General features: G+C 48.8%; 1 protein-coding gene across 1 annotated transcript; it reads right to left on the reverse strand.

Moving 5' to 3' along the window:
- Positions 1-11,454: 11,454 nt before the first annotated feature.
- Positions 11,455-14,395, reverse strand: LOC103542904 (protein FAM90A20). The gene is made up of 4 exons (XM_008509827.2): positions 14,276-14,395; positions 13,617-13,816; positions 13,074-13,182; positions 11,455-12,414 (listed from the first exon to the last, which is right to left on the reverse strand). The coding sequence occupies exons 1-4, from the start codon at positions 14,393-14,395 to the stop codon at positions 11,455-11,457; spliced, it is 1,389 nt and encodes a 462-aa protein (XP_008508049.2).
- Positions 14,396-15,262: the final 867 nt, after the last annotated feature.

Raw genomic sequence — 15,262 nt, forward strand, 5'->3', positions numbered from 1 at the left:
CAGTCAGAAAAGGCGTGTCCGCGCGCCCCCTGTCGGTGATCTGGGAGCAGTGCAGGGCGCTCAGAGCTCGCTGTTCCCCGGCGCATGCGAGCCCCAGACAGGTGGTCTCATGGTTGGAGAGGGGCAAGTGAGGGGAGACGGCTCGGATGACCCAGGTGGTAAGGGATTGGAGTTGGAGACACTGGTATGAACCATTAAGCTATGTTTACCTTCATATGAATGAGGATTATTCCTTGTAGAAATGCATCCATGTCTATATCTATGTATTCATCAATGGATCGATTGATAGATAGATACCACTGAGGTGTAGTACACAGGTTAGGGTACACATAAATTTCCTCCTGCTATCAGCTGAGACCCCCAGAAACAAACACTCCCCTGTAGCAATGAGCACATTCAGATCGATGGTTTCGGGTTTTTTTTAAAAAAATTGTATTTGCCAATAAAAATAAACAATGTTCCTTCTAGGTTCATTCTAGCTCTGGAGCAGGAAATATGTGAGACGAACCTGAGGATTCTTGTAGTTGCAGAAAATAAGGAAGTGTTACATCGACAACAACAATGACAACCACAGGCAGATGTGGTTACATCAACGGAAAATAGGAGCCAAATGAAAGAGCTCCCAAGGACCAATGCTGGAACATTTTGGGCCAAAAATTAATTAAAATAGTGTTACATTATAACCCAGGGAATAAAGTCAACATCCAAGAGTTCATATGGATTTAACTAAATGACTGTATAAATAAATTGGGGTGGGGAGTGGGTAGACATCTCCCATGAAGATGAATTCCTGATAATTCATGCAGATATTAAGAACCAAGGAGATGGAGCAAAACTCTCTACTCCTTAAACTCTAAGCACAGTGAAGTCTTTCCAGAATATAATGCACTTATGACATAAAGAAAAGAGTGACTTTACATTGGAGTAACCTGACAAATACTACCTTAGCTAGATGAGCAACATTAACATCCGTGGTCATAAGTCATCTTCAGAGCATGTGACCTTGAAATGAAATGATGAGAATGGCACTTACCCTCTTCCAGCTTTCTTAAAACAAAAAAATAAAATAAAAACCCAACAAACAAAAAAACACACAAAACAGTCTAACCCCCAGGAAAAGCATCAGACATATCCAAATTGGCTTATATTCCACAAAATTCCAGGGCTCACTGGAAAACTTGGAAAACTCTGTGGTTGCTCTGATGAGTTGGTTAGTTTCTCCACACTTTCCAGCTCAGCATGGATGCTTCCTCACTACCAGAGGGACCTAGAAAGTTTTCAGCAGCTCAAGTCAGGCTAGGAAGCTGACTCTGAGCTGCCATTTTGGCCAATGGCAAAAGAGCACACCTCCTTTGCAATTATTGTGGACGTGGATTCTTATCTGTCTGAGGGCTCCGTGGGGGACTAAGTCCTGTCTGTCTCCTGTTCTCAGATTGCAGGAGGAACAAGTGGTGGACAATGTTCATGAAAGCTACCAGGTTACTACAAACCCACAGGCACCTGGGGCAAGAGAGTACAGGTGCAAACAAACAACAAACCATCTAATGTCCTGAGAAGCTAGATTCAAAATCTTTGGGAGATGAGGACATTCAAAAATGACTCTGTCTTCAGGGGAAATTGGAAAGCATGTGCAAGTCCAGACAACAAGTGTGCTCAGAGAAGGCCTGAGAAGTCCTCAGCTTTCACTGCTGCATGGTCCCATGGCTCAGAGCATCCTGGAGAATCAGCAATGACTGTCCCAGGGCAGTGAGAGTCTGCAAAGACTGGGAAAGCTCCATCTTCTCTTTTTTAAATTTGTTTTGGTGTTTTTAAGTTTTTAAAAAATATTTATTGTGTATTTCAGTTCCTGGCATTGAAGTAAATCTCTGTTACAACATTAGCTGAATGTGATCAAAGGAACAGAGACTTCAGGGAGCCCACACGAAAAGGAAAAGTCTTTGCAGATAGCTTGGAAAATATGGAAACGAACAGATAACTATAGCCTCAGTGCTCCCCGGGGCAGCAGGGATGGTCGCCCTCATAACGGTCACCCCTAGGTTCCCTCCTCCCCTCCCAGGCCCAAGTGCCATCTGCCCTTCCTCCCTCCTCTCCCCACCCTTCACCTCAGGTCTGACCGGGTCCCATTGGAAGCCCAGCGTCCACTCCTTCCTCCACTGCCCTCCCATTTTCCCCTTCCCTGACTTGCTTTCTGTTGCCTGCCCAGGTCAAACCCTCTGGCTCCTGCCCCAGTTCCCCTCAGTGGATTGGCCCCTCTAAAGCTTTGGCCCCACCTGCACATTCCCTTCCTCTCTTTCAGGGACGTCCCCCTCCCCAACTTCCACCAGCGGACTTTGCTTCACACTCACAAACATGTCCCTTCTTATGACACTTCAGCAGCCTCAGTGCCCCTCCCAGGCCCCCTCAGGCCCTGTCCTCCCAGGAGCAGGCATGGGCGTCTGACCCCATCCCCAAACCCACCCAGCCCCACGTGCCCCAGCCCCACTGGGGCTCAGCCTCCTTCTGCCTGTGTGCCCTCCCCCACAGCCTCAGCTCTCCATGGCCTGGACCGTGCTGCTTCCGTGCTCCTGTGGGCTCCCTCCCTCAGGATGACTCCATCTGCCTCAATCATGTATCTGTGGTGCTGAGCCCTGGTTCACCTTCCCTACTCAGTGCTGCCTCCACTACTACTTGCCTTGGTTCACCCAAAATCTTTCTGCATTTCCTTCCTCCCCATTCATACTAGCATGCTCCCGCTTAAGGACCCCAACAAGCCTCATCTAAACACTCCCTCCAGTTCTCCCCATGAGCTATGAGGGTTTCTTTGCATTCCCCTGCCTGGCCCACGTCACCGCCTTTTCCTTCCCCCCAAATCTGCTGACCTTCCCAAGGGCTCCCCCTCTGCCTGCTAGTCCTCCGTTCACCCCCTGCGTTGGCCATTGCACTGCCCCTCCCAGCCCCTCCTCCTTATCCCTGGCCTTGGAGGCCTCATTTCTCCTCTCTTCCTTCCATTTCCTTTTGGTTCCCAGGTGCTCAGCTCCTTCACCAGTACCAGTCCCTCACTGCTCCCTTCTCATCTCTCTGTGATCGCTTGCCTCAGTTTCCCTCCATGGCCTGCCCTCCTTGAGCTAGACTAGGCTGAATTCTCCTGCCCTCGTCCATTACCTCTCACCTGCCTGCCCTGCTCTCTCCTGGATACCTAAGCCCTCAAGTCACTGTGTCTCAAGACTCTCCCGTGCTCAACCACCCCACTGCCTCAGTTTACCCATTCCTCCATTTCTCCCCTGCAGGCAGCTCCAGTGACCTGGACCCACCAACTGAAACTTCCCTTCTCAGGCCTCCCGTGAGGTCCACTCTCTGTTCCTGTGATGGCTAGATGTCTCTGCTTCACACTCTATCACCTCCCTCCACAGGCATCACCCTCCCCTCCTCCCAGAGGCAACCACTGGCCCCAAGTTGTGGGCCCAAACTGCACAGCCCCCTGGACTAGAGACCCAGAGCAACTCCCATCACCCTGATCTGTGCACAGTCCCCCATCAATTCTTTCCTCCTCCGTCTTGGACTCTGACACTGTGGAAACAGAGGGACATTACATGACTGGCCACCCGCCAGGCACACAGAGCCCATTCCTGACCCATGTTTGTGGGCCATCTCTCCATCTAGGCTGTTTAACCAGTGCTGAGGGTGGACAAGAGGAATCTGACTCCAGAAGATCGTTGCCAACTTTCTCTTATTCCCTGAGGACTATAAAACACTTGTGATCCCTTCTCCCATGGAAATGCAAATCAAAGTCTTTGATCTGGCATCGCAAACCTCCCCTCTCCCTCCAGCCTCCCTGGAGACTCTCCAAGTACGCACGTCATGTTTGGGGGTGGCTTTCATGTGACTGTGAGTGGAGTGTCTTCCTTTATTGATTCAAATATTTTCCCTCCACATCTGCATCCTCTTTTCAAGAAATCACCATCGAAGGGGATTTGTCAGTGGGGGTTTGGATAGAGGGGCCCAAGGGGCCTGGTGTATCCAAGTCCGAGTTAACGATCCTCTTAAGGGCCAGGGGAAGAACGGGGGTGGCATGGGGCCCAGAGTCTGGTGGCATCTCAGACACAGGGCTGGCTCCCTGCTAGTCATTTGTCTGAAGAGCCCCCTCCCTCCTGACCCTCATCAGGGGCCCACTCGGGCTGAGTTAGGGAAGGTTTGGTTGTGGTGATCCTGGGGTTCAGACACAGACAAGGTGAGGCTCGTGCAGGTTCTGTGGGGTGTCCACAGCTGCAGGGCAGGAGGGCAGATGACTGGACCCTTTCAGATCTCGAGTTCTGCCCCTAACCAGTAGGACACAGGACCCTGACCAGCTCCCTGAGTCTTCTTCCGTCACAACCTGGGAGTGAGGGCTTTCCATGAGCCCCAGAAAAAGGGAGCACAGAGGCTCATACAACTGACACAAAACAGACCCATGTTAAGATAATTTCCCTTAGAAAATTTCATCCTTAAAAATGTCACAGGAAACTTTGACTTTTAAAAATATGTGTTGACTGTTCTTCCTAGAATTAGGAACCATTACCCAGGGCGCACACTTCACTCATGTCATTGTTCAATTGGGAAAAGTGGGAGGAGATTCTGAAATGGTTCTGGAACAGCTGGATGGTGCTGATGGAAAACATACAACCCAATCTTGCCTGTGGATGTGTGGGTCAAGTGTTAATTGAATTAACCAAAATGAAACCGGCAGTGGATTTAAAGTAATTTAATGTAAACATAATTTCTAAGTAATGAACAAATGCTTTCAATATTTCTTTATTAAACTATTTGAAACATTTCCAAAATTAGAGCAAATAAAATGAACTTTAAGTGCACTTAAAACAGGTTCAGTAGTCAGCAACAATTAGTAGTGTTTTATTACTCATTCTAAACCCTGCGTGGTGGGTGGGTAAGCCGGTGGGGGAAGCTGGATTCTATCATTGCAACCCTGGAATCATGTTATTCTTCCCATGAATAATTTATATCTAATAAACAGAATACGAGAAATTCGTTACTCATAAATAATACAGCACTAATTGACATACCAGTAAAATTTTTTGAGGTCATTATAACCAAAATTCAGAAAATTCTTTAATATCTTCTAATGTCCATTTCCATTCACAAATTTCTAAATAAGTAAAAAATGTATGTTTTACTGTTGCTTTTGTGAACAATGATCTAAACAAGGTCCCCTCATTAAATTTACTTGCTATAAACTCTTAAGAATAGAAAGTCTATTATTAAAACTAACAGTATAGATTTGTAGAGGAAAATATGATGAAATTAATATATGCAAAGTTTCGGCACTTGATGAAATTAACCATAAAAGAAAAACAGGCTACTGAAAAACTGTAGGTTCTTATACCAAAAATTTTGATTTAAGGTAAACTTTATGCTTTTATTTTTTATTTTTTTTAACCGTCATTCACCAACTTTATGCCTTTAAAGACAGAGAACAGACAAGGACCCACAGGGTCTGCTGCTTTTCCACACTGAGCTGCACACACTGCCAGGGCCATGAGGCAGGAGAAATGGCAGCACTGTTCACTCTTGCAAATAAAACCCCAACCTATTTGGTAGTGACCAGTGATATGACTGTTCACATAGCACCTCTCAGCAACGTGATAGAAAAATTCTTACAACTAACAGCCACTTTCAGCAAAATTATTGGAGTCAAGACCAATCTAACAAAACATCTAAGTTTCACATATAATTTCAATAAAAGAAAACATAATTTAGAAGAGAGATTATTGGCAATGCCCATTCCAAATAAATAGTTCCACAAACGAAATCTAATGAAACCTCTGTAACGTTTTCTGAAAAAACTATAAAATATCCCTGGTTGAAATGATTGGACATGTCGGTAAGTAGAGACGAACACATAGTTGGAAAAATGACAAAAACACGTATTCTTCTGTAATTCCAATGTAATTCAATCAATTCTAATCAAAGCCCAGACAGATTTTATCTTAAGGCATGAGGAGGCAATAAAAAATTAACCATTACCAACTCACAGCTAAGAGTAATGTATGCAAAATGTGAATAATTGCAACAGTGGAAGGGATTCCCCGCACCAGGCACCCAGAGCTATCGCAATAAAACACGAATGGAGAGAAGGTGGAGACGGCATCATCATAAACCCAGAGACTTAGGGAGCAGAACACCTAACAGACCTTGACATATGATAAATACTGAAAGGTAAGCAGTGGCTTTGCCCATCAGTAAGGAAATAGTGGATTACACACTTCTCATGGATGGAAACAAACTGAATTATTTCCCTGACTTTTATGACTTCCGTGAATAAATATGGGATGCATCAAGGGCTGGGTATACAACTGGAAAGCATGTAAACATTCACAATAAAATTTAAAGTAAAAATATCATTAACTGAAAGGTTGGAGAAACTTGTTTAAAAATTATAAAATGTGAACTACAAGAGAAAACATTAAAAGTCTAACTACATGAAAAATGGAAAACATCACATGACAATAGAAGACCAGCTACAGAATGGGAGTGCGTATCTACAACGCCAACATGCAGAACTGCCCGCAAAGAAACACAAAATCATTCCCACTGCTTCAGCAAGAAGGAAAACGACCAAAACATCTGGAAGAAAGGAACATGATCAGCAAATTCACAGATTAGCATCGTCCTATGATGAATAACATGCTATAAACTGATTCATAAATAATAAATGAAGTGCAGATAAACAAGGCAATGCAATTTTAAATATAAGCAATTCATAAAAAGCAGACATTGCATGAAAGGGGCAACTAGATTATGTCTCCCAGAAGAGTCATCCTTCTCACATAACTACCTCCACCCAGCATAGGGCTCTGACCAAGACAAGACACAGGACCCGTGCAGGGTGACTTTGGAATTGCATCCTCGAAAGGCTTATTTTAGAGACTCTGCTTAGGTGCATAAGCATGCACTGCATTTGGGAAAAGAAAGCATTTTTCCAGGTTTGCACAAGAATCCATGCTGCACTTCATGCCTGGGCACATGCATTTGGAAAGCAAACGCAGCTTATGCTTTCCTCTTGAAATCTGAATTTCCTCTTTGACGTTAAGAGGAGGCGATTGTCAAATTCAAATTCACGTAGAAAATATGTTTTTTCCTCTACTAGAGAAGAAGCTTCAGGGGGTCGGTAGTTTATCCATGTCTTTGTTTTATTTTTTACCTCCATGCCGCATTTTTAGCTACTTTCCAACCAATGTGAAATGAATATGGTTGAACAAACTATGAACAAATAACATTATTTAGGCTATAAAAGCCCATAGGCCAACCCCCAGGTTTCCATAACTGCCCCCTGACTGCCCCACACACATCAGGTGCTGGTGCCTATTTCCTCTGGAATTTGAACGTCATGTAATCATTAGCATTGAAAATGATGTTGTATAATGGGTGTCTGTTCTTAGAATTACTATGAAACTGAGAGAATCCTTACCCAAATGCCTAAAGCCACATCACTCCCTATTTTTCCTACTGTCCTCTTTCTCAGAGGGGTAATGTGAGGACCGGATCTGTAAAGGAAATCCTCGTGAAATCGAGCTGTGCTCCTCAGGTCTATCAGTCGGTTGCAGAAAGGTGGGTACAGGACTAACTGCCCGGGACGTGGGACAGCTTCCGAGGTGCCTGGGGAAGGGTGAGGCGGGGCAGTCCTTTCTGGGCAGGCTTTTACAGTGTTTCCAGGTCACGTGATCTTGTGAATGGGATCTGAATCGATCCATGTAATCTACCCACCCTTGGTCTAAGCAGGTCCTGAAGCCATGAACTCTCCTCTGTCATTTAGCCTTTTCAGGCATTTTGATATTTCCAGCACACAGGTGCCTAATTTTAAAAATAGTTATTCCCTCTAAGAAAAGTACACATTTGTTCCTACGCCTGTTTCTCTCTGCACTTGGAATTTTCATTATTGAGGTAGAGTTTGTGTAAGATGTTATTTACTACTGTAAGACAGTGAAGCCTAAAGTTCCATGGCACCAAGTCCATTCATGTCGTTCAACCGTCCCTGCTCAGCTTCACATTTTCTCCACCTGAAAGGCCGATTCTACGACAAACTAACCCTTCCCCCTTCCCTCCCTGCAGACCCTCCTTCCCCCATTCTCCTTTCTATCTCTACGAATTGCACGGCTCTAGGAATTCACAGAGATTCCTTCCATATCTGTCCTTCTGGGACGTGCTTCCCTGACGCTTGTTCTTGTGTCAAATCACTGTCTTCACAGTATTGATGTCAAGGACTCGGGACTTTCTTTTTCAGTCACCTCTCCAAGTGGGTGATATTTCTGTTACCTTCAGCGTTTCTCTTCCTGTAGCAGTCATGTCTCAGAGAGAGTTTATGCATGCGTCTGTGATTTGATGAAGGGACAGTTAAGAAAGGAAATCCCCAATGATCTCATCTGGGCAATTTCTGCTGGATGCCAAGGGACCATGTTGACCTCCAAGTCAGGTGAACAAGGACCAGTACCACTCACCCAGGTGGATTGTCTCCATTGGTACATCTTGTTAACACTCCAGGGAGTTCACACACTTTGTGATTAACATACCATTCCCATTGTATGAACTTTTAATTGGCATTTCATTAATTCTTTAGGAATCTGCTCCAAGGACATGAGTCTGTGGCCCTGTAGCCATGGCATGGTGGTCCCACCCTGGAGTCCCACACCATTGGCAATAGGGGTCCCTATTTGCTTCCCACAGTAGCCTGGTGCCTCAAGACGGTCTTGCCACATTACAATTGATGTTTGTCCCCTAATGTCCTTCCACTGGCTTTAAGTGTCCGTTGGTCCCTCCTTGAATTAAACGAGGGTGGCACCTGACCTTCTCATGACAACTCTCCCAAGGCCAGCAAATTGGAATCTTCCTTAAAAAAAAATTTGTAAATATCCCAGTCACACCTGTAATTCTACAATGCTCCAACGACTGCTTCTGGTTCTGTTTCAATTATTAATTTTGCAAAAGCGTTCTCATCTTTAGGATAAAATCTCTTGGTATTTTCCATGGAATGAAAGCATTATGCATACGTTAGAAGAGAAAGTGTTTTCCTCTTTTTTGAAAGATGCATTATGATTTAAGGACAACTCATTTACATTTTGATAACCTTTCAATGAGGGGCATTTATAGTCTTTCAGATAACTCTACAAATGGGTATCCTAGATTTAATATAGGCATCTATTTATTTTGAGAAGAAAATGCATTGTCAGTAATGCTTCTTCTAAGTTGTATTACTTATGGAAATTAGACATGCATGTTAACTTTTTTGGTAGTATGATTTAGCAGTGTGATGATTTTGTTGAAAGTGGCTATCAATTAGGAGAGTTTTTCGATGATGTTGCTAGGATGAGCTACGTAGACAATACTATCAAGACAGAATAACAACCATTTCAGGTTTGATTTGCAAAAGGGCATAGTGCCTCCATTCGTTCTGCCTCTGAGCCTTCGCAGAGTCCGCAGCACAGTGTGGAGCAGAGATAGACAGTGTGGGCTCCTTAGCTGCTTCTCTGCGTTCAGAGGCATGTAGTTGATCTGAAAGGTGGTGTTTGGTCTGAGAATGTCCAGTGTTTCATCCGTCTGTAATTCATGCAGAGGCTCCGTCCTTTCTTTGCCCTCCTCCTAGGTTGAGAATTATTTTCAGGACGATAATGGTTCGGATTCGCCTCCCTGTGTCTTTTCTCATCATTGTTCCCCTTGGGATTCACCAAGAGTTGTCCTGGTTCTCTCCAGCATCGTTCTGGCTTCTACTGGTGGGTCTTCATCCTGCACAGTGAACAGAGCTGCTCTCTGTGTAAGACTGTCTGCTTGCCTGAGGGTGTGGGTTGAATTTCCCCATGAGATAGACAAAGGCATTGCAGGTCCCAGACTCTGGCTCTCTGGATCAGAACCTTTGGTTCTGATGGCATATGGGAAAGATGTCTTCTCCCCTTGGCGGCAGAGGTCATCTCTGGCTGGGATCAGCGAACCGGGAAGCATATCCTTGGCTGCTTGAGTCTCTGGGCCAATCTAGACAGACCTCAGAGGCCCAGGGGTGGCTTGCAAGGGACAGAAATGCCAGAGCGAGTGTGCTTACCCAGCTGGAATCAGGAAAAACTGTGGAGTGCCAATCCAAACATTTTGGATTGCCAGAAATGAGGAGCAATGCGGTTTTGGGTTTGTCAGACTCCCTAATGGGCCAGGCTTGGGGCCGGGAGACAAGGGCCAAGGGAAGCAGCTCTGAGGGGGGCCCAGGAAGACGGGAACCGTTTCAGAAGGTACCTCATGCTGCTCCATGGCACACTGTGGCGTCTTGACCTTTCCCTTCTCTTCCATGACCTTGTGCCCTCAACCAGGAGCTGCTGTGCTCCTGAAGCACAGACTCCTGCATAATGAGGGAAGCCCCTCTTGAAGGGTGGCCAACAGGGAGACAGAGGCTGTCATTTGCTGTTCCTAAGGAAATCATGGCTTCAGAGCTATGTGACTTTTCTCTATCTCAGTCAGAGCTTTCGCTCAATTCGACACTGGGGATAGCAGGTGACTTAGATGATATCTGTGCCCACCCCTCCAGTGGTTCTCAAAAGTGGCCGCCCATTGGAATCACCTAGAGAGCTTTGAAGACGCCAGGGCCCAGGCAACAAGAAAGACACCCTCAGTGGGGATAATGTGGAGTAGGATTCAGGCATGCATGTTTAGTCAGACTCTCCGCCTGAGTCCAGTGTGGATCTAAGGGACGAATCTACCAAAGACCCGCTTGGGCACTCTGTCACCATGCGTGTATTGATGCGGTGGGGCTGGGTGTGCCAGAGAGCCTGTACTGACTGGGAAGCATGGAAGACACCAAGCTTCCCTTGACTCAGTGAACTCAACTGGGATGAGGCCGTCCGCTTTTCCAAACCATTGACATGCTTAGCAAAGAAAATGGCAGGCACAGGGTCATATTTGAGAGAAGTTTATTAGGATTGAAAGAACATTTGAAAACACAACTTACACAGGACATTTGGCCACGAAAATGAACAAAGCCATGAGAATAGTCCCCATCATAATTGGCACCGAAATCAACACACAGAGTCAAGGCATCTCATCCCAGGACAGGGAACAGTTTAAAGTCTGCAAAGCACGGCTTTGAAATCTTTTCCCATTTTCCCAAAATTCCAAAATTAGTGGAGAAAGAGACTCAATTGCTAGTTTCCCATTCTCCTCTAGTTCAAAGTCAGCCCGCGATTGGACTCCATGAGATCCAATGGATTTCAATTGAAAGGAACTTCTCATTCCAGTGTGAGAAGTCCACTGGGGAAGGCGCCTTCTGCTACCATAAGGAAAGCAGGCAGTGTTGGTCTGCGTGTCCCCAAGGATCATGTGGGTTTGCAGAATCTGTGCAGCCAGCAGCTCTGGGGAGTGGCTGCTTCCCGAGCAATAGGCTGCTCCCTGGGACTCGTCCTCCTGACTCAACAGTCCCCTCCAGGTCTGCTGGGGCCAGAGGACAAGGCTTCATGGCCGTGAGGTGTCTCCCTCCCAAAGGCTCTCTTCAGAGGAAGAGGAAACCTGAAGGTCCTCGTAGAGGACACTCAGTGGGACCCGGGAACACTGTCCCTCGGACTTCTGTAAGATGGGAGGGCTTTCCACAGGACGGCTTGTCTTCTCAGCAGGATGGAAGGAGGGAGCTGTCAGGAACCTGGAGCTCCACCAGCCCTTGTCTGATCTTGTGAAGAGCATTCTGAGGGGCTGGCCTGGAACGTGGTGCAGTGGTGGACGATGGGGCACTGTGCAGGGCTGCACAGCGCTCAGGGGAGGCATGTTGTGGGCAGACTGGAGGCCACTGCCTTGCAGGTCGGGAGGAGCCTTCGTGGCGACTTGGGGTGCCTCGTCTGCCGAACATGGGGGAGGCTGGAGAGTTTGGACAAGACCCTGATGTGGTCTCTGAGGGCTCCTCTGGGGGCTCTGGCAGCGACTGAGTCTCGGTTTCTTTGGGAGGTTCTGGCCAGTGTGAACGGGGAGCCGAGGACCTCTCTTGCCTGCTGCCTGGATGCTGATTTTGCAGTGCCGGTCCCAAAGATGGGCAGCAGGCTGTTGGCAGGGATGCGACTGGACATCCAGAGACCGGGCTTGTGCCTGGGTGTCGGGGGTGTGGCCCAGGCCTTGCGTCTTGCAGGCAGCCTGGGGTTCTTCCGGGCACAACCAACTGGGCGTCTCGTCTCTTAGCTGGACCATGACGGTAGGGTCCTGGGCCCAATGTGGGGACACTCGGGGAGGGCTTGGAGGGACAGAAACTTCCCTTCCACGCTCAAGTCCTCCAGGGGAGAAGAGGCTCACTCCAGGACTTTGGATGGCAGATCCTGCACAGCCAGTGGACGTCCTGTAGGGTGTCCTCACAGGCAGCCTCCACGGGAGCTCGAGGCCCGGCTCGGTTTCCCTCTTGGTTGTGTGGACCGGCAGTGGCCTGTTTGCATGCTGGAAGACAACACAACACACAGAGACCACATATGAGAACTGGCTCCCCTTCAAAGACAAAGTCAAAGCAACCAAAGAGAAAGGCCAGAAGAAAGCCAAGCACTTATCCCGTTCAACCGAACAGGACAAGCTGTACAAGTGATCCGTTGCAACGGGATGAGGGACTCAGCCTCAGTGGTGCCCAGTAGAGAATGAAGGACAATATTCCCTTGCTACGGGTTGACGTCAGAGAGGAAACGAGAAAGCTTCCTCATCGCCAACGTCTCCACCTGAGGAAGCTGACAGGAGCTCTTTCACACACTGTTGTGGGGAACGGACAGAGAGCTAAGGCTGTGGGGGAGGCAGTTGGGTGACTGAGGTGTTTGCAGGCCCCATTTGGGGGTGTGTGCCAGCATTGGAAGATGCCTCTTCTTCCATCACGGGTTCCACCCCGGGGAAGCTTCTGATGAAAGACCCTGCACATCCCCCACTGCAGAGGGTTGAGAGACGTGCAAGGAATGGTGTCCAACCAGAGAAAGCAAAAGCAGGGACATCTGAAGAGCATGCTGACTGATCCCCTTGGCGGGCACGGGAGGAAACAAGTCCCTCTCCCAGCAGGGGCTGGAGGCAGATTGGGGCTCCCCAGAAGAGCGCAAGAGGGGGCACCTGGGGACACTCACCCTCATATAGTCACAGGACTCTGTCCCTTCCTTCCAGCTCGGCTGCTGCCTCCCTTGGGGTCTCCTGGGAAACCTCTGCACCAGAGCCTTCCTCCGCTGCTCGTCTTGCCTGCACAAGAAAGCACGTGAGCTGGGAGCAAGTTCCTTTTCCCATCCCGAGTTGGGCCAGACCTTGAGGCGGCCCAGGCCGCCTCCGTGTGGTATAGGGAGACGGGGAGGGAAGCCCTGGGCCTTTGTCCCACCCCCGATTCGTCCCCCTACCCCAGACAGCTTTTCTGGAGGAGTCCTTTCCGTTAGAGCCCAGTGCTTTTCTGTGGCTCTTGGGCGAAATTCCCAAATGTTCCCCACCCCCCTTAGGGACTGAGCCGGAGGAGAACCAGCTGCTGAGTGTGGACCCTGGAGGAGAGGGAGCGCCTTTCCCTTTCTCTCCATGTCGCTCTGCTTGTCTGGAGTTGCCGGTGTGCCCGGGGTGCAGCCGGAGGGACACGTGTGTCTGCTTAGATTTCAGCCCAAAGCTTGCTTCCAAGCTCCCAGGGTGCTCACCTTTGTCTTTGCTCCCTCTCTCTCTCCGCCTGGCTGGAGGGCCGCGGGATGGGCGGGACCTGCTGAGGCCATGGTTCCAGGTTCTCCTTCAGCTTTCTGGAGCCCAAGGGCTGGGGGGCAAGGGCCCCGTGCCAACGCTTCATGGGGCACCTCAGGCTTCTCGCATGGTGCCCAAAGGCTCCGCAGTCTTTGCACTTCACCTGCGGGGGCAGAAGGACATGGTCACCGAGGCAAGAGAAATCACAGGCTGCTTTCAAAGCGGGCTTTGTCAGCACACATTTCGACAGGAGGCTATTGCCTTGGGACAGGGGACTTGACCTATGGCAGTGGGCGTCAGGACGGGGAAGAGGGTGTGGTGCCTCCCAGAGCCTATGGTCGGGAGGGACACGGCAGGGAGGACTGGAGGTCTCAGGGTGAGGACAAGGAGCCCGATGGAAAGACTGAGACCAACACCCAGCTGGACGTGACAGCAAATAGGAAGCGATCTTGTTCCTCCGAGTCTCTGAATGGACCCGTGGGTCTGGTTTGGAGGACCGAAGACAGCGGGGCCTTGCCCGCGGAAGGACAACAGAGTTATGGAGACACAATGGTCCCCGTCAGACCCTGCCCCTGGAGTCCAGGCCATGCCCGCTTCCCCACAGACCCAAGCCTCCACTTACCCTGGGATCCTCCTCCTCTGCCGGGGGAACCCTCGGCCCCGCTGCTCCCTTGGGTTGCTTCTTCCGTTTCTGGGCCTTGGGCAGGCTGGAAGGCCAGTGCCGTGTGGAAGGATCCGCCATCTGCCCCACCTGTGCGGAGCCTCACCTCCGTCTCCCCGAGGACTTGCTTTCCGGGGTTCCTGAGTCCAAAGAAAAAGAAAGCGATCAGACACACACACAGAAAAAAGTCCCTCTCGCACCTCCGTCTCCGAGGCTGGGTGAAGGGACCTCTTTGATCACTGAGTCCAAACACATTCGTCGCAAAGGCATCTCTCCCTCCCACATATGTTCTCACTCTCACATGACTCCCTCCCGCCCGAATAGGACTCTGACCAAGACAAGACCCAGGAGGCATCCATGGTGACTTTGGAATGGCTTCCTTGAGAGACCGGTTTGAGAGACTTGCCTTGGGTGCTTCGCGATGCGGTGTGTTTGGACCAAGGAAGACAGGATTGCGCCAGGTGTGCACAAGAACAGAGGCTAGATTTCAGGCCTGGGCACACGTATTGGAAGATCAAAAGCAACGTATGCCTTCCTCTTGAAAGTTTGAATTTCCGCATTGACATCAAGAGATGCGATTTGGCAATTGAAATTCACATGGAAAAAAGATTTGCCCCGCCACTGGACGGGAAGCTTCACAAGGTCGGCAGGGCCCAACCCGTCTTCTTTTCTCTTTGGCCTTCGTGCCCCATTTCTAACTACTTTCCAAACCATGCCAAATGAGTACGTTTGCACTAAATAGGAACAAATCCATTCACGAGGCTTGAATTGCCCATCGCCCAAGCCCTGAGGTTTCCCTACCTTTTCCCTCCCGACCCCTCACTCCTCAGGGTCTGTTTGCTTTGGAACTGGAGAAATGGTGTATTTCCTCAGTGGCTGTTCACAAGATTCCTATGAAAATCCCAGAATCCTTGCCCTAGTGCCTAAATCCATAGCCTTCCCCATTTG

The sequence above is a fragment of the Equus przewalskii genome, chromosome 28, assembly GCF_037783145.1.
Source record: "Equus przewalskii isolate Varuska chromosome 28, EquPr2, whole genome shotgun sequence".
In the NCBI taxonomy this organism is placed as follows: domain Eukaryota; kingdom Metazoa; phylum Chordata; class Mammalia; order Perissodactyla; family Equidae; genus Equus; species Equus przewalskii.